Source organism: Camelus bactrianus, chromosome 7, assembly GCF_048773025.1.
Source record: "Camelus bactrianus isolate YW-2024 breed Bactrian camel chromosome 7, ASM4877302v1, whole genome shotgun sequence".
Lineage (NCBI taxonomy): Eukaryota > Metazoa > Chordata > Mammalia > Artiodactyla > Camelidae > Camelus > Camelus bactrianus.
Genome location: NC_133545.1, coordinates 18518628 through 18538623, shown reverse-complemented (window position 1 = coordinate 18538623; position 19996 = coordinate 18518628). Strand labels below are relative to the sequence as shown.

The following is a 19996-nucleotide window of genomic DNA, read 5'->3' as shown; positions in this document are numbered from 1 at the left end:
GTTGCTAGCAGAAAAGGGAGTCTGACCTTGACTGAGGGGATCCCCCGTTCCCTGGATGAACACCTTAAAGCTCTGGGTCACCCAGACCTGCCATCCTACAGCTCCGGTCATGCACATGTGGGCTTTGTGCTCTGCCTGCTCCCTGCTTGGAGCTGTGTTGCAAAGAGTGGGTTCTCCACTGGGAGAACTGCTGAGAAGGAGTTCGTTCCCTGGGGTCAGTCAGCCAGCAGTTGGCAAGGGGGTACCACCCCACAATCCGGTGCACTGGCCTGGACGCACACTAGTCTCTTGCTGTTGCTCAGATGTATCTGAGCCACTGGTCCCCAAATCCAGATGCCCCAGTGTGGTGGTACGGAGGAAGTCTGGGTGACTGGGACAGGTGGAACACCAGGCTGGCTCATGCAGTGGGCACCTGGAGGGGAGGCTTGTCAGCCTTTCCACCGTCCTCTCGGTCGGGCAGGAGCTGCGCAGGACCAGAACCTGCCCACTGGAGCCACGGGGAGCCGCTGGGAGGCTGGCTTACCAGGGTTTTGTAGTCGATCTGCTGGCGAATGAGCTTGTCTTCACTCAGGGAGTAGCGGGCCTCTCCTGTGATGGCATCGATGGGCCCCTTCTCCATCTGCTGCTTGATGGCACAGAACAGGGAGAAGAGGGGCTCCCCAGCACACTCCTGGACACAGAGAGGAGCCACGCTGGGTGAATTCTGGACCCCAGGTGTGCAGAGCCCAGCCTCCCGGAGCCTCTGCCCCTCCAAAAGGCTGCTTTCCACGCCTCTGTTTTAATTCTCTTCTCCTGCTCCTATCTGTGCTTTCTCATCGCCGCTGTTCTAGAGCTCTCTGTTCGTCTTCCCTGCCCCATCCCCCTCTCCGCCCCATCCCCATCCCCACTCCACTCTGTTTTCTCTGCAGCCCCATCAAGAGACAGAGGTCAGTCCTCGGTGGCATGAACTCCTTAGAAAACAAGTTAGTAATTGGAAGTCGAGCAGCTGGTCCACCTCCCAGGCATGTCCTTGGCTTATCTGCTACCACACACAGCTTCTGTACCTGCCTGGGACCCTTATCGGCCTCAGTAAGTCTGGGGCTGGGAGAGCAGGAGGCAAAGACGGAAGGCAGGGAAATAAGGGGTGAATTGTCTTGAGCTTGAAATGGGAATCTAGGATCTTCTCAGAGGCCCAGCTCCCCAACCTGGGAGAAGGCTGTCTACCGGGATCGAGTCTCTCAAGCTAGGTCTGGCTGTGGGGCTCTACCTCCTGAGATGGTCCGGAACCCGTGCCCTCACTGACGAGGGAAACTCCATCTCTCGGTGGGGTTCTAGGAGCCAGGCCCAGGGCTCTGTGGACTTGGGGGCAGTGGAGGGAAATGGGGAGGATGCAGGTTCATGCCCAGGCTGGCAGGGAGACCGAGCTGGGGCCAGAGGTTACCCCCCACCCCCATCCACTCGTACCTTGAGGAACTTGTAGAGCAGGAAAGTGAACCAGTTGGTCAGCATCTTCTCAGCCACTGACTCAGTCCTGGTACCCGTCATCAGGAAACCAGCAGAGCAAGACAAAGACAGAAGCAGCCGGTCAGACCTCAAGGGCAGGGGGAGTCTGCGGGGATCTTGCTGCTTAAGGTTTCCAGGCCAGATTTTGAGTCCCTAAGGAATACGTGAGGTCCATGGACCCTAGACACTCCATGATGATATGACAAGTTTTGCCTGCCAAGCTGGGTGATGGCTCCCGGGTGAGGTTCTGTGCGAATGTGTTAGAGCAGCGCTGTCCGACTGTCCAGGGTACTTTCTGTGATGATGAAGACATCCAATAGCACTTTCTATGCTGTTCAACAGGGTAGCCACCAGCTGAGCACTTGAAATACAGCTTGCGTGTCTGAGGAGCTGAATTTTTAATTTTATTTACTTTAACTTAGATTTAAATAGTCACATATGACTCATAGCTATCATAGTGGATAAGCATAGCCTTAGACACCTGTATAGGATGGGTGTGTTCCTTGGGGTAAGAGAAGAAAAGAAAACCCCTGGGAGATCCTAATTTGGCAGAAGACAGAAAGATGGCAGAAGTGGGTCATGGTAAAAGGCCAGATAGACTAGACTGAGCCCATCCCCTAAGCTAAAGACTCCCAGAGCTGGCAGCAGCATGGAGCTGGATACCTAGCTCATTCCAGCAGATGCCCAAATTGTCCTATTTAAAAGACTTCCAGGTACTTTGGAACTTCTCATGGGAACCATTCTGGTGTTTTATTTGCAATGACAGGAAGTTCATTCTTGAGTCTAATTTGCATCTTTCATGCTGCTACCCAAACCCATTTATTCCTTTACTTTGGAAGTAAAGACACTGTAGCAGTGTCACCAGCCAAAGGACACTTGTGGTCACATTCCAGTTAGAGAAAAACTTCATTTGAACTTGCAGTTAGAGTGTGGTCAGCTTTAGAGAGAAAGCAGCCCATCCAGGTATGTTTGGATAGAGTTGAAAGTGGCAGTTGCCAGAAGATACTAATAAATAAAGCCCCAGGGCAGCTGGGCCGCTGCCAGCACAAAATGAAGCTGAGAAGAGAAAAGAAGGAAAACTACTGAAAGGAGGGGGGCAGCCAAGGGCAAGAAGAAGAAAAGGAGACAGAGGAGAGCATCAGAGAGAGAGGGCATCTGGGAGCTAGCGAACAGAAGACAAGAGGAGGAGACACAGATACAAAGCGAGAGCATGCCGGGAAATTGTCGGTGGGAGCTCTGGCAGCCGGTGGCAACCCTAGAATTATGCTGGTGGGTGGCTGTGTGGTGAAAGTAAAACAAAAATCAAAATGACCTACCTTTCTGTTTCCAAAGCTGTATGATTGCTCTTAAATGTAGCAACCTTTTGCAGCTGTGCAGGCAAATGCCCACCGCACCAGGAAAAAGCCTGAAGTAAACACTTCTGAAAGCTAAACCTATCCTCTGGACCAAGCGGGAGGCCCTGCCTCAGACCCAGAGACCAAGGACGGAAGGCAGGGAACCGGCAAAGGCAGACGGTAAATGGATGGTCCAGGCAGAGAGCAGGACATAATGGCCTGATGTGGGCATTTTCCGCCTTCATCTACATGAAGGCTAAAAACATTGAACAACAGCCTGGAGGAGAAATAGCCTTCAAGTACATGGACAGTTTGAATGGCAGCATAGATAGAGGCAGCACAGATATTTCTTATAAGGCTGAAGCCATGGGATATGGCTATGTCTTCACATGTGACCATGTATGTTTCAACTGTGTCAAGGATGAAGCATCCAACAGTATTGAGAGGTGGACTCTGGACCTGGGCAAAGCCCACGGCAGGTGCCAGGAAATGCTTGCTATGTTGCATCAAGTTGCCTCTAAAGAGCTTTAATTCAAACACAGACTGGACTAGTGCTTCTTAAACTTTAATACACATTCAGAGCCCTTAGATTTCTTTCTAAAATGCCAATTCTGATCCAGTGGGTGTGGGGTGGGACCTGAGAGTCTGCATTTCCAACAGGCTCCCAGGTGGTGCTTCTGCTGCTGGTCCCAGAAAGCAGTGAGAGCCTAAAGGGGCTAAAGTTTCCCATCTTGAGATGGTGGGGTGGGTTCCCAAAGAGGCCCTAGTGTATCTCTCCTAATTCAAGTTGACTTAGATAAGGCCAGGGATGGGGAAAAGACCTCTGAAGAGTCCATAAGAGAAAAACTCTGGTAGAGAGGGTCAAATCAGGGGAGTACAAGGGCAGAGGGAGGAGAAGGGAAGCAGACATGTGGCAGAAGAACCATGGGGTGAGCAGAGGGGTCGGGGCTGAGTTACAGGCACCGACATGATGGACAGGGTCTTCTAAGAGTGCACAGGATGCACTCTGGTCTCTGGCCAGGTCAGTGCCTAACCTGGGGAGTCTTGGCTGCTGCTCCTGGGAGCTCCTTCTGGAAGCTCCGCCCTGGTCCTGAGAGCAGGAGGGCCCGGCCGGTGTGCTGGGCCGGCTCGGGGCCCTGTGGCCTGCACCGCCCCACACCGCCCCGGGGCCACGCCCCTACCTCCTGAGCAGCAGCTTGGGGTGGTTCTTGCTCTCCAGGTTCTTGTCGATGAGGTCGGCCAGCAGCTGCTTCAGCACGTCGGTGGCGTACTCCAGCTTGCTCTGCAGCACCGTCATGATGAGCGAGGCCACGTTGCCGCGGTCGCGCATGGAGAAGCTGCGCTGCGACTCCAGCGTGCGGATGAAGGACAGCAGGAACACCTTGTTGTTGATGAGCTGAGCGAAGAGCTTCAAGCCTTTCTCCACGCGCTCCTGCCCGTAGCCGGGAACCTACGGCGGAGACCCGGGTGGGGGAGTCTTGAGGCGGGCTGGGCCCCAGGGATCGCCCCCCAGGGGGTGGGGCTGTGCACGCTGTTGACCCTCCCACTCCCCCATGAGTGGCCGCCTGGCTCATGCCATCAAGTCCCCACCTAGGGCCAGGCACCACACTCGATGCCTACCTAACCTCCATCACAGCCCACAAGGCGAGTCACTGTCTCTAGAGATGGAGAGAATGTCACCGTTAGCATGGAATTAGGGAGGGGGCCCCACGCCACGGCAGCCCAACGCCACAGCCCCAGGTGGGGACTCCAGGAGGCTGCGGCTGCTGTGGGTAACACCCTGGCTAGCGCATCACCAAACCTGGGCCTCTGGCTAACCTAATGCTGACCCCTAATGTCTCTGGCCCTTGGAGTCCTGTGGACAGATAGTGGCCCCAGAGTCAGGGATACTGGGTTTGTTCCACGTGGGCTCTGACACTACCATGCCATGCAAGCTTGGGCAAGTCCCTCTACACCTCTGCGGGCCCAAGTTCATTCCCCTGAAAAAAAGAGGGAGCTTAAGCCCAAAAGTCTCTCGGGCGCTCCCTAACTCTAGCATCTGGTGTCTCCTTAGAGATTCCTTGTGAGACCCTGCTCCATGCAGGGAAGGGGAGGTAGAAGCTTTTATCTTTCTGCCTGCATCTTCTGTTCATTGGGAGAGTCGTGCAAGGATGTAAGGGTGTACCATCCACTCAGCAAACATGAGCCAGCACCTGAGCTCGGCACGCGCCTCTGAGGCGCATGAGAACGAGCACGGCTGCACCAGGCATTGCGGCCCAAACCAGAACTGGCCAGGTGTCCGGCAACAATAGGGGAGCTCCGCGCACTGTGCTATATTCACTCAATGAAATGCTTCCCAGCAGTGAGGATGAGGGACCTATTGCCACTCACAGTAACAGGGATGAATCTTGCAAACATATTGAAAGAGAAAAGTCAGGAGTGAAAGAGAGCACACTGTACAGTACCAATTAAACCAAGATTTAAAAAAACAATTAAAATTCATCAATGATGAAAAAAAGAGTTTTCTGAGCGGGTGGCTGTGACTGGGAGGGGGCACAGGGGGACTTCTGGAGGCTGGCAGTGTTCTGCTTCGATCTGTGTGCTGGCTTGATGGCTGTGTTCACTCGGGGAAAATGCACTGAGCTGTGTTCTGATCATTTGTGCATTGCTCTGTCTGTATACTTACATTAAAACAAAGTTCACTTCAGAAATGAAGCACAGCCTCTGCCCTGGAGGGAGGGCTCTCTGAGAACATGGAGCAGGGTATCTGGTGTGGACAGAGCACTGGAGGAGGCAGGGGCATCTGAAGGAGGTGACACTGAAACCTTATCTTGAGGGATGTGTCCCCCTGGGGGGAGGGGCAGATGCACTGGGTGCTTGGGAAGGAAGGTGACACGTGGAGCATAAAGAGAGCAATTTCAGAGTCCGTCCAGCTTGTGTTAACTCCATCACAGTTGCTTATGGTTGCAGGACCCTCAGTAGACTCGGTTTCTTCATCAGCGACATGAAGGTACCACTAGTATGTATATAGATCTTACTCTGTGCCAAGGACGGTTCTGCATGGTTTAGAAATATTGGCCCATTTAATCCACACAGCAGCCTGTGAGGTGGGTGCCATTATTACCCCAGGGCCCCACGAGGATAAGGAACTTTCCCAAGAGCCCCAGACAGAGACGTGTCAGAGCCGGGCCATGAGCCTGGGCAGCCGGCACTGCGTCCTGCCTCTACTCCCCGGGGCTCCTGAGAGCCCTGAAGGAGATGTGTGAAAAGCCTCGGCAGGATCACAGTCCAGCCACCAAATGGCAGTGATTTCATCCTGTTTCACTCTAGGGATTTTAAGCTGGGGAAGACGGATGCAGCCAGAGAAACCCTGTTTGCCAAGGTCCATGGATGCAGAACCAGAAAGTTCATGTCACTCATTTACGGCGCCACCCTGTGTTCCAGGCTCAGGGCAAGGTGCTGGCTAGGGCAGGGTCCAATCTGACCCAGGCCCTGCCCTTGGATGGTCAGCCAGGAGCCCACCCCTGAACTCTGCAGAGAAGCACTGCCATTGAGCTCCCACTGCCTGGCATTGGAAGCTCCCACAGATCAGGAAGCTGGGAGGAAAACATGCCTGCTTCCAAATTGGGTCCATGTGCATCTCCCTTGCAGTGCTCATGCCCGGAGGGCCGGGACCTCGAAAGGTGGGAATTCTCCAGGGCCAGGGTGGTGCTGGCCAGGTGCCCCTGCGGCTCATTCTGGCTTTTGGCGTAGCCCTTCCTGGTGACCCCCTCATTCCCCAAGGTCTCCGGGCTTGGCTTCTCTCATGCCTGGCTCCTCTATTTCCCCACTCCACGGTGACTCTTAAGGCAAAGGCAAGAGAAATGCGGCCACCTCACCGTGCAATCGGGCGGGGACTCTATCTGCCCAGCTATCTGTCTCCTACTGACCTCCCTCCTGAAGCTGCGACAGCCCCTCCCACGCACACACACACATTACTTCCTCTGGCCTTCAGACCGCTCAGAACAGCATCTCTGTAATTTGTCCTGATAATAAGAGATAATGCCACTTTTTGAGCATCTGCCACATCGAAGCACAGTGCTGGTGCACTGCATTCATTATTCCAGCTAAGCCATCTCATGACCTTGCCAGGATGAGTTGTGACCCCCTTTCAATGGCCTCTCAGGGAAGCGACCAAGGTTTGCCAAGGCCAGCCACCTGGTGGAGGGCGGGGTTGGATTGCCCAACCACAGCTTGCTTGGCTCCCGAGCCCCCATCCATCCTCCACATCCTTGACCGTGTCCGTCCTCCCCCTGGTCCTGGGAGGCAGCTGGAAACCAGCTCTGAGTCCTCCCTGCAGCTTCCTGTGCAGGGCCTCCTGGAGCTCAGGGTGGCCATCGAGGCCAGGGGAGCCATGGGCAGGCTTGGGACTGTGGCATCTGGAGAGGAAGGGGAGGACGTGTTCTGGACTCCCTGCTCTGGCTGCACACACCTTCCGGACAGCAAGGCTGGGGGCACTGGGGAAGGAAGCCTTAGCAAAGCCACCTTCAGGGAAAGAGCATCCTGGTCAGCAGCGTGGGCTTTGGAATCAGAGACCAACAGACTCGTACGTGGAGGAAAGCTCTCTCACCTCCAGGCTCTATTGCCTCATCTGCAAAATGAGAATATGAGTGCCTGTGTCATAATGTTTTATGAACATTAAATAAGATAATGTATGTGAAGTGCTTGGCACACGCAGAGTGCACTTAAACAGCGGCGGTTTTATTGCCTGCCTCTCCTCCGTTGGCTGCTTTCACTGATCCCTTTTGCCCCAGAGTTTCCAAGATACCTAACGTATTGGCACAGTGTCCCGGTGCAGAAGGTAGGCATTTTCTCCCCATTTTACGAAGGGGAGATGGAAGTAAGGTATCTTGGTAAAGAGTATCCTGAACAATTCCCCTTTGTAACTTGCTACCCCCTCCCCCTAAGCAAATGGCACTCTGAAACAAGACTTTCTTTATTCACCAGATGGTGAAATAATTTAGTTGAAGTCTGTGAGTATAAAACTGGATAGTAAATTTTAATTGTAACCCAATAGGTTAGAGTTTACGAAGCAATGATAGATTGAAAACGAGGTGTATGGGTATTGTTCGCTCTCGGTTTTTAAAGGATTGAGGTGTGCCAGTGCCTAGGCAGCCCCTTTCCCAAATGCTCAGACTACGCCCAGATGGTCACACAAAAAAGGACCTGGTGGCCATCTCTCTGGGACAGCCTAAAACTAGAGGGCACCATCTTCCTCACACGCACCTCCCATTCATGCCCATCCCGGCGCCTGAAAAGGTGGAAACACTGCTTTAGATTACTCAGTGGCTTCCCTGGGGATGTTTCCGTACCAGGAAAACCAACAGAGAGAAACTATTCCAGTGGCGGGGAGAAGTTGAGGACAAATAAGAAAAGAACTGATCTACACAAGGTCTCTGGGTCTTGCATAGGGAGCTAGATCTCACATAGCCCCAAGCTAACTGAAACGGTAAAAGTTGATTTCTGTCCACCAGCAATTAAGTAATGAGCTAATCGAAATGAAAAAGTCCTATGTCCTGGGCATATGCCCAAAAGATGGAAGCAGGAGCTCAGACAGGTATCTGTACACCCATGTTCACAGCAGCATTATTCACAATAGCCAAAAGGTGGAAGCAACCCATGTGTCCAATGAGAGATGAATGGATAAACAAAATGTGGTCTATATATACAACAGGCTATTATTCAGCCTTCAAAGGAAAGGAATTCTGTCACATGCTGCAATGTGGGCGAACCTTGAAAACACTTTGCTAAGTGAAATAAACCAGTCACAAAAGGACAAATACTATATGATTCCACTTATACGAGGTACCCAGAGTAGCCAAGTTCATGGAGACAGAAAGTAGGATGGTGGTTGCCAGGGGCTGGGGGAGGGGGAAATGGGGAGTTGTTTATTGTTCAATAGGTACAGAGTTCCAGCTGGGGAAGATGAAAAAGTTCTGGAGATGCACTGTAGTGACGGTTGCACAATAATGTGAATGAACTTAATGCCACTGAAATGTACACTTAAAAATGGGTCAAATGGTCAATTTTATGTTATGTATATTTTACCAGAATTAAAACAGAAATCTCTGAGACTGGCTTGATTCAGAGCCCATGCCTGACGACTAGCTACCTCGTGGCCTCCAACTCAGGGCAACCAGAGAAGCTGGCTGTTAACTCCTTCCTGAGCAGGAGGCGGGGGGACAGAAATTCTTCCCCTGTGATAAAGGCAAGGAAAAGAGCGAAGACTCAGGTCTGAGGGGAGATCTTAAGGTGCCAGATGAGGAATAAAGCCGGGGTAGGACATGATGTGATTGGTAATGGGGGCCATAGGAATGGTCTCAGGCATTGGTGGGGTGTCCACCTAGAGAGCATCAGGGAGTCCGACAGTCTGGTCGGGTGACGGTCAGAACCCAACAGTCCTGACTCTCAGAGACCTTCTTCCATAGCTGTCTGAGGGCTGAGTTCATCCGACAGCCCCTGCAGACGGGTGGGGGAGGGGAGGCACTGAGTCCTGGTGGTCCAGCTGGTGGGGTGGGCGGTGTCACCGTGATGTGAAGAGACCGCGCATCTCGGAGACTGCACTGAACCAGGCTTTTTGAAACTTTCTGGGCAGGGGACACATTTGCTGCAGCTCATTCTGTAGCCCCCAAAGCCTCTGTTTAGTGGTGCCTGAGATGCTGGAGAACAAGGCGGGTGGGGCCAGGGCAACACCCAGTGAAGCACGGAGCTGGCTCCACGCAGGGCTCTGAGGTCGGGAGCGGGGGTGCCCAGGGGTTCCATCCATTCAGCCTGGCTTGCTGGGCAGGGCTCCTGGGCTGTGCACCTTGCTGAGGAATAAGCCTAGGAGTTGGGTAGCAGCTCCTCTCAGAAAACTAACCCTAGTGGAAAGGCCCGGGGAAGTGCAGCTGGGTGGGGATGCTGCCAGCTTTCAGCAAGGGGCCTGGTACCGTCCAGAAAGGCCATGAGAGAGAATCATCAGGATTCTGGTCTTGGGTGAATGGGGCTGCTACAGGCAGTGGGACAGGTCGCGCACTGCATGACTCCAGGAAGTGTCACATATGAACAGTGCCACCTGGGGCAGTGCACAACCTGCACTACCACCCACAAGACCCTGTGGGAGGATCAGCCCTGTAGCTCTCCTCCACTGCCCTGAGCAGTTCTTCGGAGCGTGCTGCCCTGGGGTGTGTGCGAAACAGGTGCCAAGCCAGGCCCGAGACTCTGAGGATCCACAGAAACACAAGGGCATGTGGGAAAGCCGTAGAATGAATGGGACTGAATGAGAAATAAGACCATATGGCAGGATGTGGCATGATTTATAATACGGGCCATAGGAATGTTCAGGAAAGCCATGTGGAATGTGTGCGTCCATCAAGAGAAACAACTTACGTGGGAGAAGCCTGTCCCCCAGGCTGCTCCGAAGTATTCAGGCCACCCTACAGGGATGCCAGCTTGGAAGTGGGCTCAGAACATCTGATTTAAAAGTTAAATGCTTAGAGGAAATCTACTTGGAATTTTAAACTAGTGGAAAAGAAAGAAAAACTTTATATACTCATCCTAGTTGAATTCTTACTTTGATTATTCTCCATCCTGCCCATGGAGGGGTGTGGGGACATCCAAACACAACTTCCCTTCCTAGGGCTGCCATTTCCACCCCATTTCATGCAGACACACAGACATTCATTTATTCAAATCATTCAACACTTCCTGCATGCCTACTACATGCCAAGCACTCTGCTGGAAGCCAGAATTACAAAGATAAATTAGGCATGGGCAGAATCTACACATGCAAGCGCGCGCACACACACACACATGATTCATCCCATAATCAAGTTGGAGAAATGCGCGTGGGCCCTGAGTGCCCTGGGGACCTGCTGCGTCCCCTGCACAAGTACACAGCCTCTCCCTATGTCCCCTTGGAGAACCGTGCAGGCTTTCCCACGGGGCTCAGCACCTGCATAACCAGAAGACGCTGGAGCGACAGGTCTCCTTCTATGTTGTGGATAACATGAGTTTGGAATTAGTCTTATTTTCCGTTGGTGCTTTGGCTGAAGAGTTTTGATCCATCCAGATAAATATCCAGAGCCATTAGGTGTGGATCGGACACAGCACGTCAGAAGCCAAGGGCACAGGCTGGTCCTTGGGAGTCCGGGCTCCGGAGTCTAACTGCTGGACTCACATCCTGGCCCGCTCCCTCCCAGCTGTGTGGCCCCAGAGTTCTCCATGCCCTTAGTTTTCTCACCTGTGAAATGGGTGCACCTGCTTCTGAGGGCTCTTGGGGGGTGAAATGAGCACAGACACATTAAGCATTATGACAGGACCAGGATACTAGTCAGCAGTCAACTCAGGATGATCATTCCTTACGATTCTCCCCTTGCCCAGGTTTCCTCATTTATATTTTTTGCTTTTCTCTGGTATTTGTCTTTATAAGTCATTCCAAATCCCTTTCAGAACAAAGCATAATATGAATGTATGCATAAGCCAGACACTATGGTAGACAGTAAGTGGAATAAAATGTTCAAAAGTTGAGGTCCTTGCTGGTACAAAGGCAGTTACGTTCTTATCATTCACATTTCCACCTCCCTCCTGAGCACATCGCTTATCTTCTCCCCATTTACTTATTGAGCACCAACTAAGTGGTAAAATCCCTTATATTGCACTTTCTTACACAAGGGTCTGTGAACTCCCTGTATTGTTTGCCAGACTTCCTGTTTCTGTGTATACAGTTTCTCTGGGGAGAGGGTCTTCAGCTTCTACCCAATTCTCAAGGGATCCATGACCCCCTAAGACCCAAAGCCCTACTCCCACCTCTGCTCTGAGTTCCCTTTCCTCCCGAGGGACAGGTTGGCGCCAACAAGGGGGCGACCTTAGGCAAGTCTCGTCCCCTCCCTAGTCTGTACTGTCTCTCCTCTGAATGAGGTGGCTGGACTTGAAGGTCACCCAAGTCCTTCTCTGCACTAACACTGTGATGGGGGAAGGGCTTGGCCATGAAGACTGCTTCTCACCTCGAGATCCCGGAGGACAGGGTGGTCTTCAATTCCTGGGAAGAGCACCCTCATGGTGTAGGTTCTGTAGTCCAGGAAGGGAATCCCAGCTCCATCCAGGTCACTGGTCAACTCGTGGATGTCAGTCTGCAGCTCGGCAAAGGCTGGCACAAAGAGAAGACCACGACACCACTGGATGGGGCCAGCCAAGAGTTACCCCGACTCGGAACACTCAAAACCCTCTCCCAGGCCCTTGGAGACACGCGCAGCAGACTACAGCAGTGCAGGAATAAGAAGGGGGGATGTTTTAAGTAGCTGAAGTGAATGGTTTAGGAACGGGAGAAAGAGGCGGCACAAGGAAGCTTGTCTTGGGCCAAATTCCTTCCAAAGCATGAATGCGGGGCCAGCTGTCCCAGGTCTGAGCTGCTGCTGGGGCCAGAATGGCCTTGCTCTCTGAAGATTAGGGGCTTTGGCTTGCAAAATATGCTGGCAGGTAGGAGGGCATGGAAGGACGGGGCCAGTGAACAAGTAAATTCCAGTGATGGGGGGTCGAAAGTCCCAGTCTGGGCCATGCAGCTTACCAGAGCCATCAGACCACCAAACGGGGCCAGATGAAGGCTCTGCCAAACAATACATCCCTCCTGGACAAATATGCAGGGTGCACCTCTGTCCTCCCTTCCTCAAGGTGATGCTGCTCAGAGATGAATTATGATCTGCGTGTGGGCCCCGCAGTCTGTGGAGGCAGCCCAGGCCTCCAGAGGGTCACAGAACTGCGAGACCGTGCCCCCGCCCCGGCCCCCAAGAAAATCCCGCACACACACCCGCCCCCCCGCTGTCCCACAGCGGTGCGATCACACTTCGTCCTGGGTACAGCCCTCCTCCTGGGCTGCGGTTTGCCCTGGGAGGTAGTCTGAGGTCCTTCCCTCCTCCACCTTTTTCCTCAACACATGCAAATGCACACATACACACACGCACACACACACACAACTGAGATGGATGAACACATTCCCGCAAAGAAGAACAGCCAGCGGACGTCAATTAAACTGTACTTCCATCTATACAGACAAGAATAGGGAAAAAATACTTTGGGGGCTCAGAAAGGATCCATAAGCCCAATATGGTTCCAGGGCCCTCGAAAAGCCAGCCCTTCGCCCAGTGGGCCCTGCTGATGGCACGACTACAACACGGCCGTCCCAGGTGCTGTCGGCGGGGGCCACACCGCACCCCGCAGTGCTGACTTCCGGCCTTCGGACACTGGGTCTCTGGGCCTTGAGGATACCAGTGCTTGTGTGACAGGACAATGGGGAGGCGGCTGCAGGCCCCTCCTGTGCTGTGCTCTTTCTGTGCGCCCCACCTCCCACTGACACGGGGAAGGGAAGCCTTGTCAAGAAAAGACTCCAAAGGCAGAGCAACCCGAACACATCTGGGTGGAACTTACACCAGCTTGTGTGCACGTTGTGTGTGAAAGGGGAGTCAGGAAGCCTTTTGGGGATGTGACTGTTACCACAGTCCCAGTGAGCGCTCATGTATGTGCTGAGTCAGGAACACACGTGTGTGTGTCTGTGGGAACGTGGGCATGAGTGCAGAGGTGTGAGTGCACGAGTGATCGCCCGAATGTGAGTCAGTGCATATCTGCAGGGGTGTGTGCGTGTGTGTGGGGGAAGGTCAGGCCTGTGAGGGGCACAGCCTGGGCCTCTGCTGAACTTGTGGGTGGGCGATGGCCTGCCTCACTGTCGGGTCTTCAGGAAGTCACCTGTCCTTTAAATGCTCACGAGCCAGCTCTGGGCACCCTGGGAAAATACTGTCAAGGCTAACCTATGTCTCTCTTTCCAACCCCCCCAGGACAGCCCTCTCCGGAGCCGGAAGCCAAGGCCCTCTCCTGGCGTCCTGGAGTCCGGACTCGCTGTCTGACCACCAGTTCCTCCTCTGGAACCCGGCTTCACACTCCCCCTCTGCCCCCTCCCAGCTGGGGTGCTCAGCTGGTGGGGAGGAGGAGGAGGGAGCTGGCTTTTTATAGGTCTGCAGCCTTCCTTCAAGTCACCGAGTGCCTCCAACATTCAAAGCCTCGCGCCTGGCACACATAAAAGAGATTCTAATCACTACACCTAATTAGAGGGAAGAGTACATTGCGGAGAAAAAAATTAGGCAGCGTAAATATAATAAAAGGCCGTAATTAACAGTCCCACGAGGCGGATGCTGTGTTGACAGCTGAGGATGTGGAGAGGGGATGGAAGGGACCTGCTTCCCCATCAGAGAGCCGCGGCCTCCCCAGCAGGCATGTGGCAGCCCCAGGTATAGCGGAGCCCTCCATTCCGGGTATAAATCTACAGAAAGAACCAGCTCAGACCCTCCCAGGGTGACTCACGAATGATAGCCTAGGGGTGACAAGAGTCTGACTCCTAAATTTCCTTCTTGGATTTGGGACGGCTGATTTCACTTCATGGTGGTGTTAGTAATTTTAAAAATACAAGCTGTGAACTGCTCACCCTTCTAAATCTCAGATCAGCCCTCTAGCCCTGCCTTCCTTCTGAAGGTTGCTTGAATGTGTCATGCCTAGGTCTCCCCGAGAGCCCACCCGGCCAGGATCCCGGGCTGGAAACTGCTCTCGTGGGGACTGAAATGATCCCAGCCTGACTTGGGGGAAGAAGGGAGGGGAGGCCTTAGCCTCATGTGGACTCGCTCGGGTGGGGCCTGCGGGGATGGCCTTGGCCTGAGCAGGGGCTCAGACACGAGAGGTGGGGGTGCTGGAGGCAGGAGACCCAGGCCCAGCTCAGCGCACTGTTGCTTGTGTGTGCGACAGACGCTTGCACGCACACCCAGGCCCTGGCCGCTTGGTACCTTCTTTGCACTCCAGGGCCACGCGGGACTCCAGGTTGTCCATCTGCATCTGCAACCGCTTCAGCGTGAGGTCGCTTTCACGGGACTTGCGTTTGTAGGCGATGAGAACGGCCACGATGAAGACGATGAGGAGGCCGCCAGCCACGGCGATGCTGACGATGGCGGGCAGGCTGAGCGGGCTGTCGGGGGCGATGTACACCATCCCCGGGGAGTACTCCATGCCACCGACTCGGGCCTAGGGGACACGCCAGGCGAGAGGGGGCTGGGTGTGGCCACAGAGCATCCTAGGGAACTGCCCTGAGCCACTGGTGAGCTGGTGACCAGGGCTGCATGAGGAAAACGGCTCCAGGGACAGCAGACAAGAGGGCATCCAGGGCCCGAGGGAGGGGTATGGATGGCTCAGCACAGGCCACCCCCACAACTGGAAAGACCCTACCTTTTCTTACTCAAGAGCGAACATGGTTGTCTTCATGAGGAAACAGCACTCAACTAGGATCTAGAAAAGCCTACATGACATCAAAGACTGGATCCCCGAAGACGCATCCCACTGTGACTGAGGCCAGGACATGATATTCCGTCCTGCCCAGGCCAACGATGGTCCTCTCCTGGAAAGGTCTCTTGCCTTTAACAGGCAATTTAGCACATCACTGAGTGCTGTTTTGCATTGCCCTTACTGCAGCACCGGCCAGTATGGAGAGGGTGACAATACAGAAGAAAGAAGTCAGACGTGGGACAGGGAGAAGGAAATGGGGTTGTGGGCTAGCTGGGAGGAAATTCAAGCAGGCCAGAACCACCCCCACTCCCGGAAAGCCCTAGTGGTCCAGGATGGAGCTGGACCACTCATCCCCCAGCATCCCTGCATCCCTAGCGCCCACCCCGTCCAGGATGGGGTCCCACCAGCCTCACCATCACTTTGTGCCTGCCGATGAGGTTGGGGGACTCGCAGAGCAGCTGCACATCTGACACGGTTACAGTACACGGCTTCTCCCCGATCAGCACAGTGTAGTTCAGCTTCACGTTGCCCCCAGCCACAGGTGGGATCAGATTTTTGCCCTAGATGGACAGGAAATCCCAAGTTCCCACCCCAGAGTCAGGGGCACAGCTACTGGCTGGCTGTCATGTCCTCCCATCTGGAGATCCCATCCTTTTGGGGAGCTGGTGGAGAGGTTATTTTCCCCAATAAGTCCCCCAAATTTGCGACACATATACTACTATTCCCCCTTCATCAGTGGGAAATCAATAATCAAGGCACTCTTTTTAGCTTTTCCGAAACACAGCCTCAGAATCCTTCTCAACACAGAGCTGTAGTCAGTCACTACCGGTTGTTCCAAATTGTTACATGAATTAAAATTAATTTACTGTCCGTGCTCCAAAGAAGTCCTATACTGTGGTTTGCAAAGGGCTACACAGGAGGAAGCAGCATGAGCCTTTGACCTCCCAGGTCCTGGTCTCAGGGAACAGAGTCGGAAGTCAGATGATCAGGTTGGATCCGGCTGCCCTGACCAGGTCTCTACGGTCCATAAAGAGAGTGCACCTCTCAGTACAGACTCAGAGAGCGTTTCCCATAGTCTGGGCCATAATACAACCTCCGCTAGGTACGGCCACCAGCCTCGAGGTCTGGCTGGGGTCCATGACTTCCGGCTTTCTTCTGCGATGTGGAAAGCCCCTCCCCTTGCCCACAGCGGCCTCCTTCCCCCCACCTCACTTTACCTTTAGGATGATGGGTGTGCCTGGCTTGAGCTCCAGGATTCCGGAGGGACCGAAGGCCTCAAACACAGGGTTGGGGTAGTAGGTGAAGTTGGTCTTGTTGAGGATTAGCAGGGACTGCACGTTGTCCAGGATGAAGCCAAACTCCTCAGGCCTCTCCGTCAGGTCAGACTGGTGGTCGGGCCCCAGAGCCAGGGCGGGAGCCTGGCAAGTCATCTCAGTGGCGTTCAGCACCTCACAGAGCTGGGGGGGAGCCGAAGAGGGAGGATGATGCAGCGTGCCCCCTCAGCCACCACCGGCTCTCCCTCGGTGCTGTTGTACAGCGTGGTGGTGACACGGGACAGCCTTGGATGGGTCACAATGGCTCCGGTCGAGCCAGGACCACACAAACGGGCTCTCAAGGACAGGCTCTGCAGTGGGCACCTGCCTCCTCTCTGCCCACAGTGGGTGTGGCAGGGACGGGGGTATCTCTAAGCTAAGCAGTGAAACTGGCTGTCAGAAGGCTGGAGGAATAAGGGTCTGAAGCCCCAGGAACCCAGAGGCAATTGCTCCTCCATGCCTGTACCCCAGGGTGTGAAAGTGTCTTCCTGCCTGCTTCCCCATCCCGCCTTCCCAGTGTTCAGGGGCATCACACCCAGTGATGGATCGCCAGTGCCCGGGATGAGCCTGCCTGAGCCCTCGGGGAGCCCCATACCCTTTAGGGAGGCCACATGCCTACTGGGCAGCCCCAAGACCCCTGCCAGCCCCAGACTCACATTGATGTGCTCCTTCCCTCCATGCTTGGCACGGATCTGGGGGTTCTGTATGAGGTCCAGGTGAGTCCCCCACACGGCGATGGGTGTGTTCCCACTGACCAGGAAGAAAGAAGGAGGCATGTAAACACAGGGATAGGAATAGCAACCGACTTGATGATGAAGATGATAATCAATCAGGCTGAGCTCCGGCATTAAAGACAATGATACCCGGGAGGCATGATAATGTTCCCAGGACAAGGACGATGACAAGCTGACTGCATAATAATAAGGATGAGCTCTCTGCAGCCAAGGGGAAGACAGTGATGGCCAGATGTCGGTGGCCGTCCTGCGCTAAGCTCATTCGGCGAGTGGACACCCTGTGGAGGCTGGGCTGGCAGCATGGTCCTCTTGGCCCCCCAGGCCTCCTGACCTCAGCCAGCTGCTTCTCTGCAGCCCCCTGGGGTCTCCCTCCCCGCCCTCACCAGTCTCAGGGAATTTTTTTCATATTGGCCTTGGCCTTATGGAAGCCTCACTCCAGACTGTCCTCCAAAGTCTGAGCACAGCCTCCTCTCCCAGGACAATCATGCTAGAAATTTCCACCCTAGAGGCTTCAGTCGGCTGAGACTTGGGACAGGCGGAGGACCAGACACCCAGAAACCTCCTCTAAGAATGCAAACAGGAAATGCTCCGGGACCCCCGACCCCGGGGTGTCAGTCAGAGGACTGCTGATCTGGGCAATTAGGAGATTCACCTTTGGGTAGCTTTTCAGTGGAACCCTGGACCCCACTATCCTATCTTCAGGGCCACTGAGAAACTGGCATGGGATGTAGGCTATCTTCCTTGGAGGCTACTCAAAGGAAAGTGACAAATCACTTTATCTACAATTAAGGGAGTATCTTTGAGAAGAATCTGACCATCTAAACAACTAAGTGGTTAAAAGCTTGGTGGGTAGAGTCCCTGACACCCACATTCATTTCTACCCCTCTATCCATCTGCGCGTCTTTATACTTCATTACTGCCTTCCCTTCCTCTTGCCCTCCCCCGCCCCTTCTGAAGCACACACGCACTCACCCACACACACGCACATGCAGGGAGAGTTCTGTGAAACCCAGAGAGGCTCTCCGCCCCTGGCAGCATTGGCCAGTGAGCTGCTGGTGTTGAGCCATCTTCCGATCTTCTCAATCATCAATTTAACATACATTTATCGAATGCCCCATCACCGTTCCCTAGAAACCCAGGCTGCTGTGAGCAGCGTAAAGCCATGTGTTCTGCAGAGCCCCACCCCGTCTTAGACTCTGACATGCCTGGAGCCCCAGCCAACTCAGAACATGCCTCCAGCCTTCCTTCTTGGTGTGAGCGTCACTGGGGGTGGCTGCTGAGTGCCAGGAAGGACAACGCCGCTAGTTCTCTGACAGTGCCACGAGGAAGAAGTGAATCAAACCAGGCTGTGAAGGCCTTCGGGAGTCACAGAGTTTGTCTAAGAACAGGGGGCCATGCCAACTTCTTGGACTCACCAGGCCCTGTGGGCAAATCCTAGAACAGCTTTTATAGGCTCTTTGCCCCTCTCTGTGCCTTGTATTTATCTACTTTCAGATTGTGGCTAAAGCTTATAAGAGAGTAACTGCTGAGGACGACCAGGTCACATCTCTCAAAGGCTGCCTTATGTTTGGGTGTAAGGCCAGGTGGCAAACTCTTTCTGTAAAGGGCCAGAGAGTAAATATTTTAGGTTTCTTGAGCCATATGGTCGGCTGCAATTACTGCTGTGGTGAGAAAGCAGCTAGAGACAAAACATATACAAATGAGCATGGCTGTGTTCCAATAAAACTTTATTTATAAAAGCAGGCAGACAGCCAGATTTGGCTCCCCGGGACTAGAATCTGCTGACCCTGGTTTAAAAGGTTGTTCTCTGGACTGGACTGATCACTAACTCCTGTCTTAGCTTGTGGAGACCACATCTTCATGCTCTGCCCCCTCTCCTGACCCCAGATGTCCTCCGGAGCTGAAGCAGATAGTGGGGAGGGCTGGGGACTGGGCGGGAGTGAGGGGAAGGTGGGAGGCGAGCCAGGCGCTGCACTGGGTATTTGCACCTCACTCAGTCCTCTCAGTGTCTGGTAAGGGAGTTGACTGATGAGAAACCCTGGTCCCAGGGGGGTTGCCTGGCTGCTAAGCAGTGGAGCTGGGCTGCACCCACTCCTCCTGACCCCAAGTCTTTGTTCCATTCCCTTCTCTGCCCCTGATACAGCGGTTTCCCAATGATCACCAGGGGCCTTGCCATCAGGATGCCCTCTGCAGCCCCTCCCAGCCTCCCAGTGTGCCCTCCAGTCCTCAGGTCGGGGGCTGTCAGCTGGTTGGAGCTTGGCCTCCAGGGCCGGGTCCTGCTCAGAGGTGCTCTCAGTGGAAAGAGGGAGCCCCAGCAAGAAGGTTTGATCGAGGGGTCCTCAGAACCACCCCTGGTTCATCAGTCCCCACAGCAGGACTGGGCCCCTGAGCTCTCCTTGGCTTCTGACAGCTGAGGAAGGAAACCCAAGGTCGGGGCAGTCCCTACCTGACGATGCTCCACTCAGGCTCGATCCGCACGATGGTGGGGTCCTCCACGTACTGGAAGAACAGGTCCTGGTGGATCTTGGCTCTGTCCACCTGCACTGTCACCTTCATCTCCAGCACCTCATCGGAGGATGTGGTGTTGCAGATGATGTAGGACGGAGAGCGCCTAGAGGGAGGGAAGGCAGAGGCTGGGCTCCTGGGTGTGGGAGGGACTGTAGTCCTGGGTCAGGGCCCTCTCACACCCCTCCCTCCTGTTCGTCAGGCCCCATTTTTAGCAAGAATCCTGCTAACTCAGTTTATCAAGAACCACCTCCCCACACACCAATATCTGAGTACCCTTGATATTTGATCAATTCCTTATTCCTCACCCTTGGTA

General features: G+C 54.1%; 1 protein-coding gene across 3 annotated transcripts in view; it reads right to left on the bottom strand.

Moving 5' to 3' along the window:
* Window positions 1–19996, bottom strand: part of PLXNA4 (plexin A4) — a 561131-nt gene that overhangs the window by 34351 nt on the left and 506784 nt on the right. For all 3 annotated transcript variants that reach the window (XM_045511048.2, XM_045511049.2, XM_010947522.3), the window contains 9 exons: window positions 19622–19786; window positions 17098–17191; window positions 16346–16585; window positions 15542–15688; window positions 14636–14870; window positions 11819–11961; window positions 3998–4266; window positions 1444–1510; window positions 524–670 (listed from right to left, as the gene is read on the bottom strand). In XM_045511048.2, coding sequence (XP_045367004.2) covers window positions 524–670; window positions 1444–1510; window positions 3998–4266; window positions 11819–11961; window positions 14636–14870; window positions 15542–15688; window positions 16346–16585; window positions 17098–17191; window positions 19622–19786 — 1507 coding nt within the window. The remainder of the gene's footprint in view (window positions 1–523; window positions 671–1443; window positions 1511–3997; window positions 4267–11818; window positions 11962–14635; window positions 14871–15541; window positions 15689–16345; window positions 16586–17097; window positions 17192–19621; window positions 19787–19996) is intronic.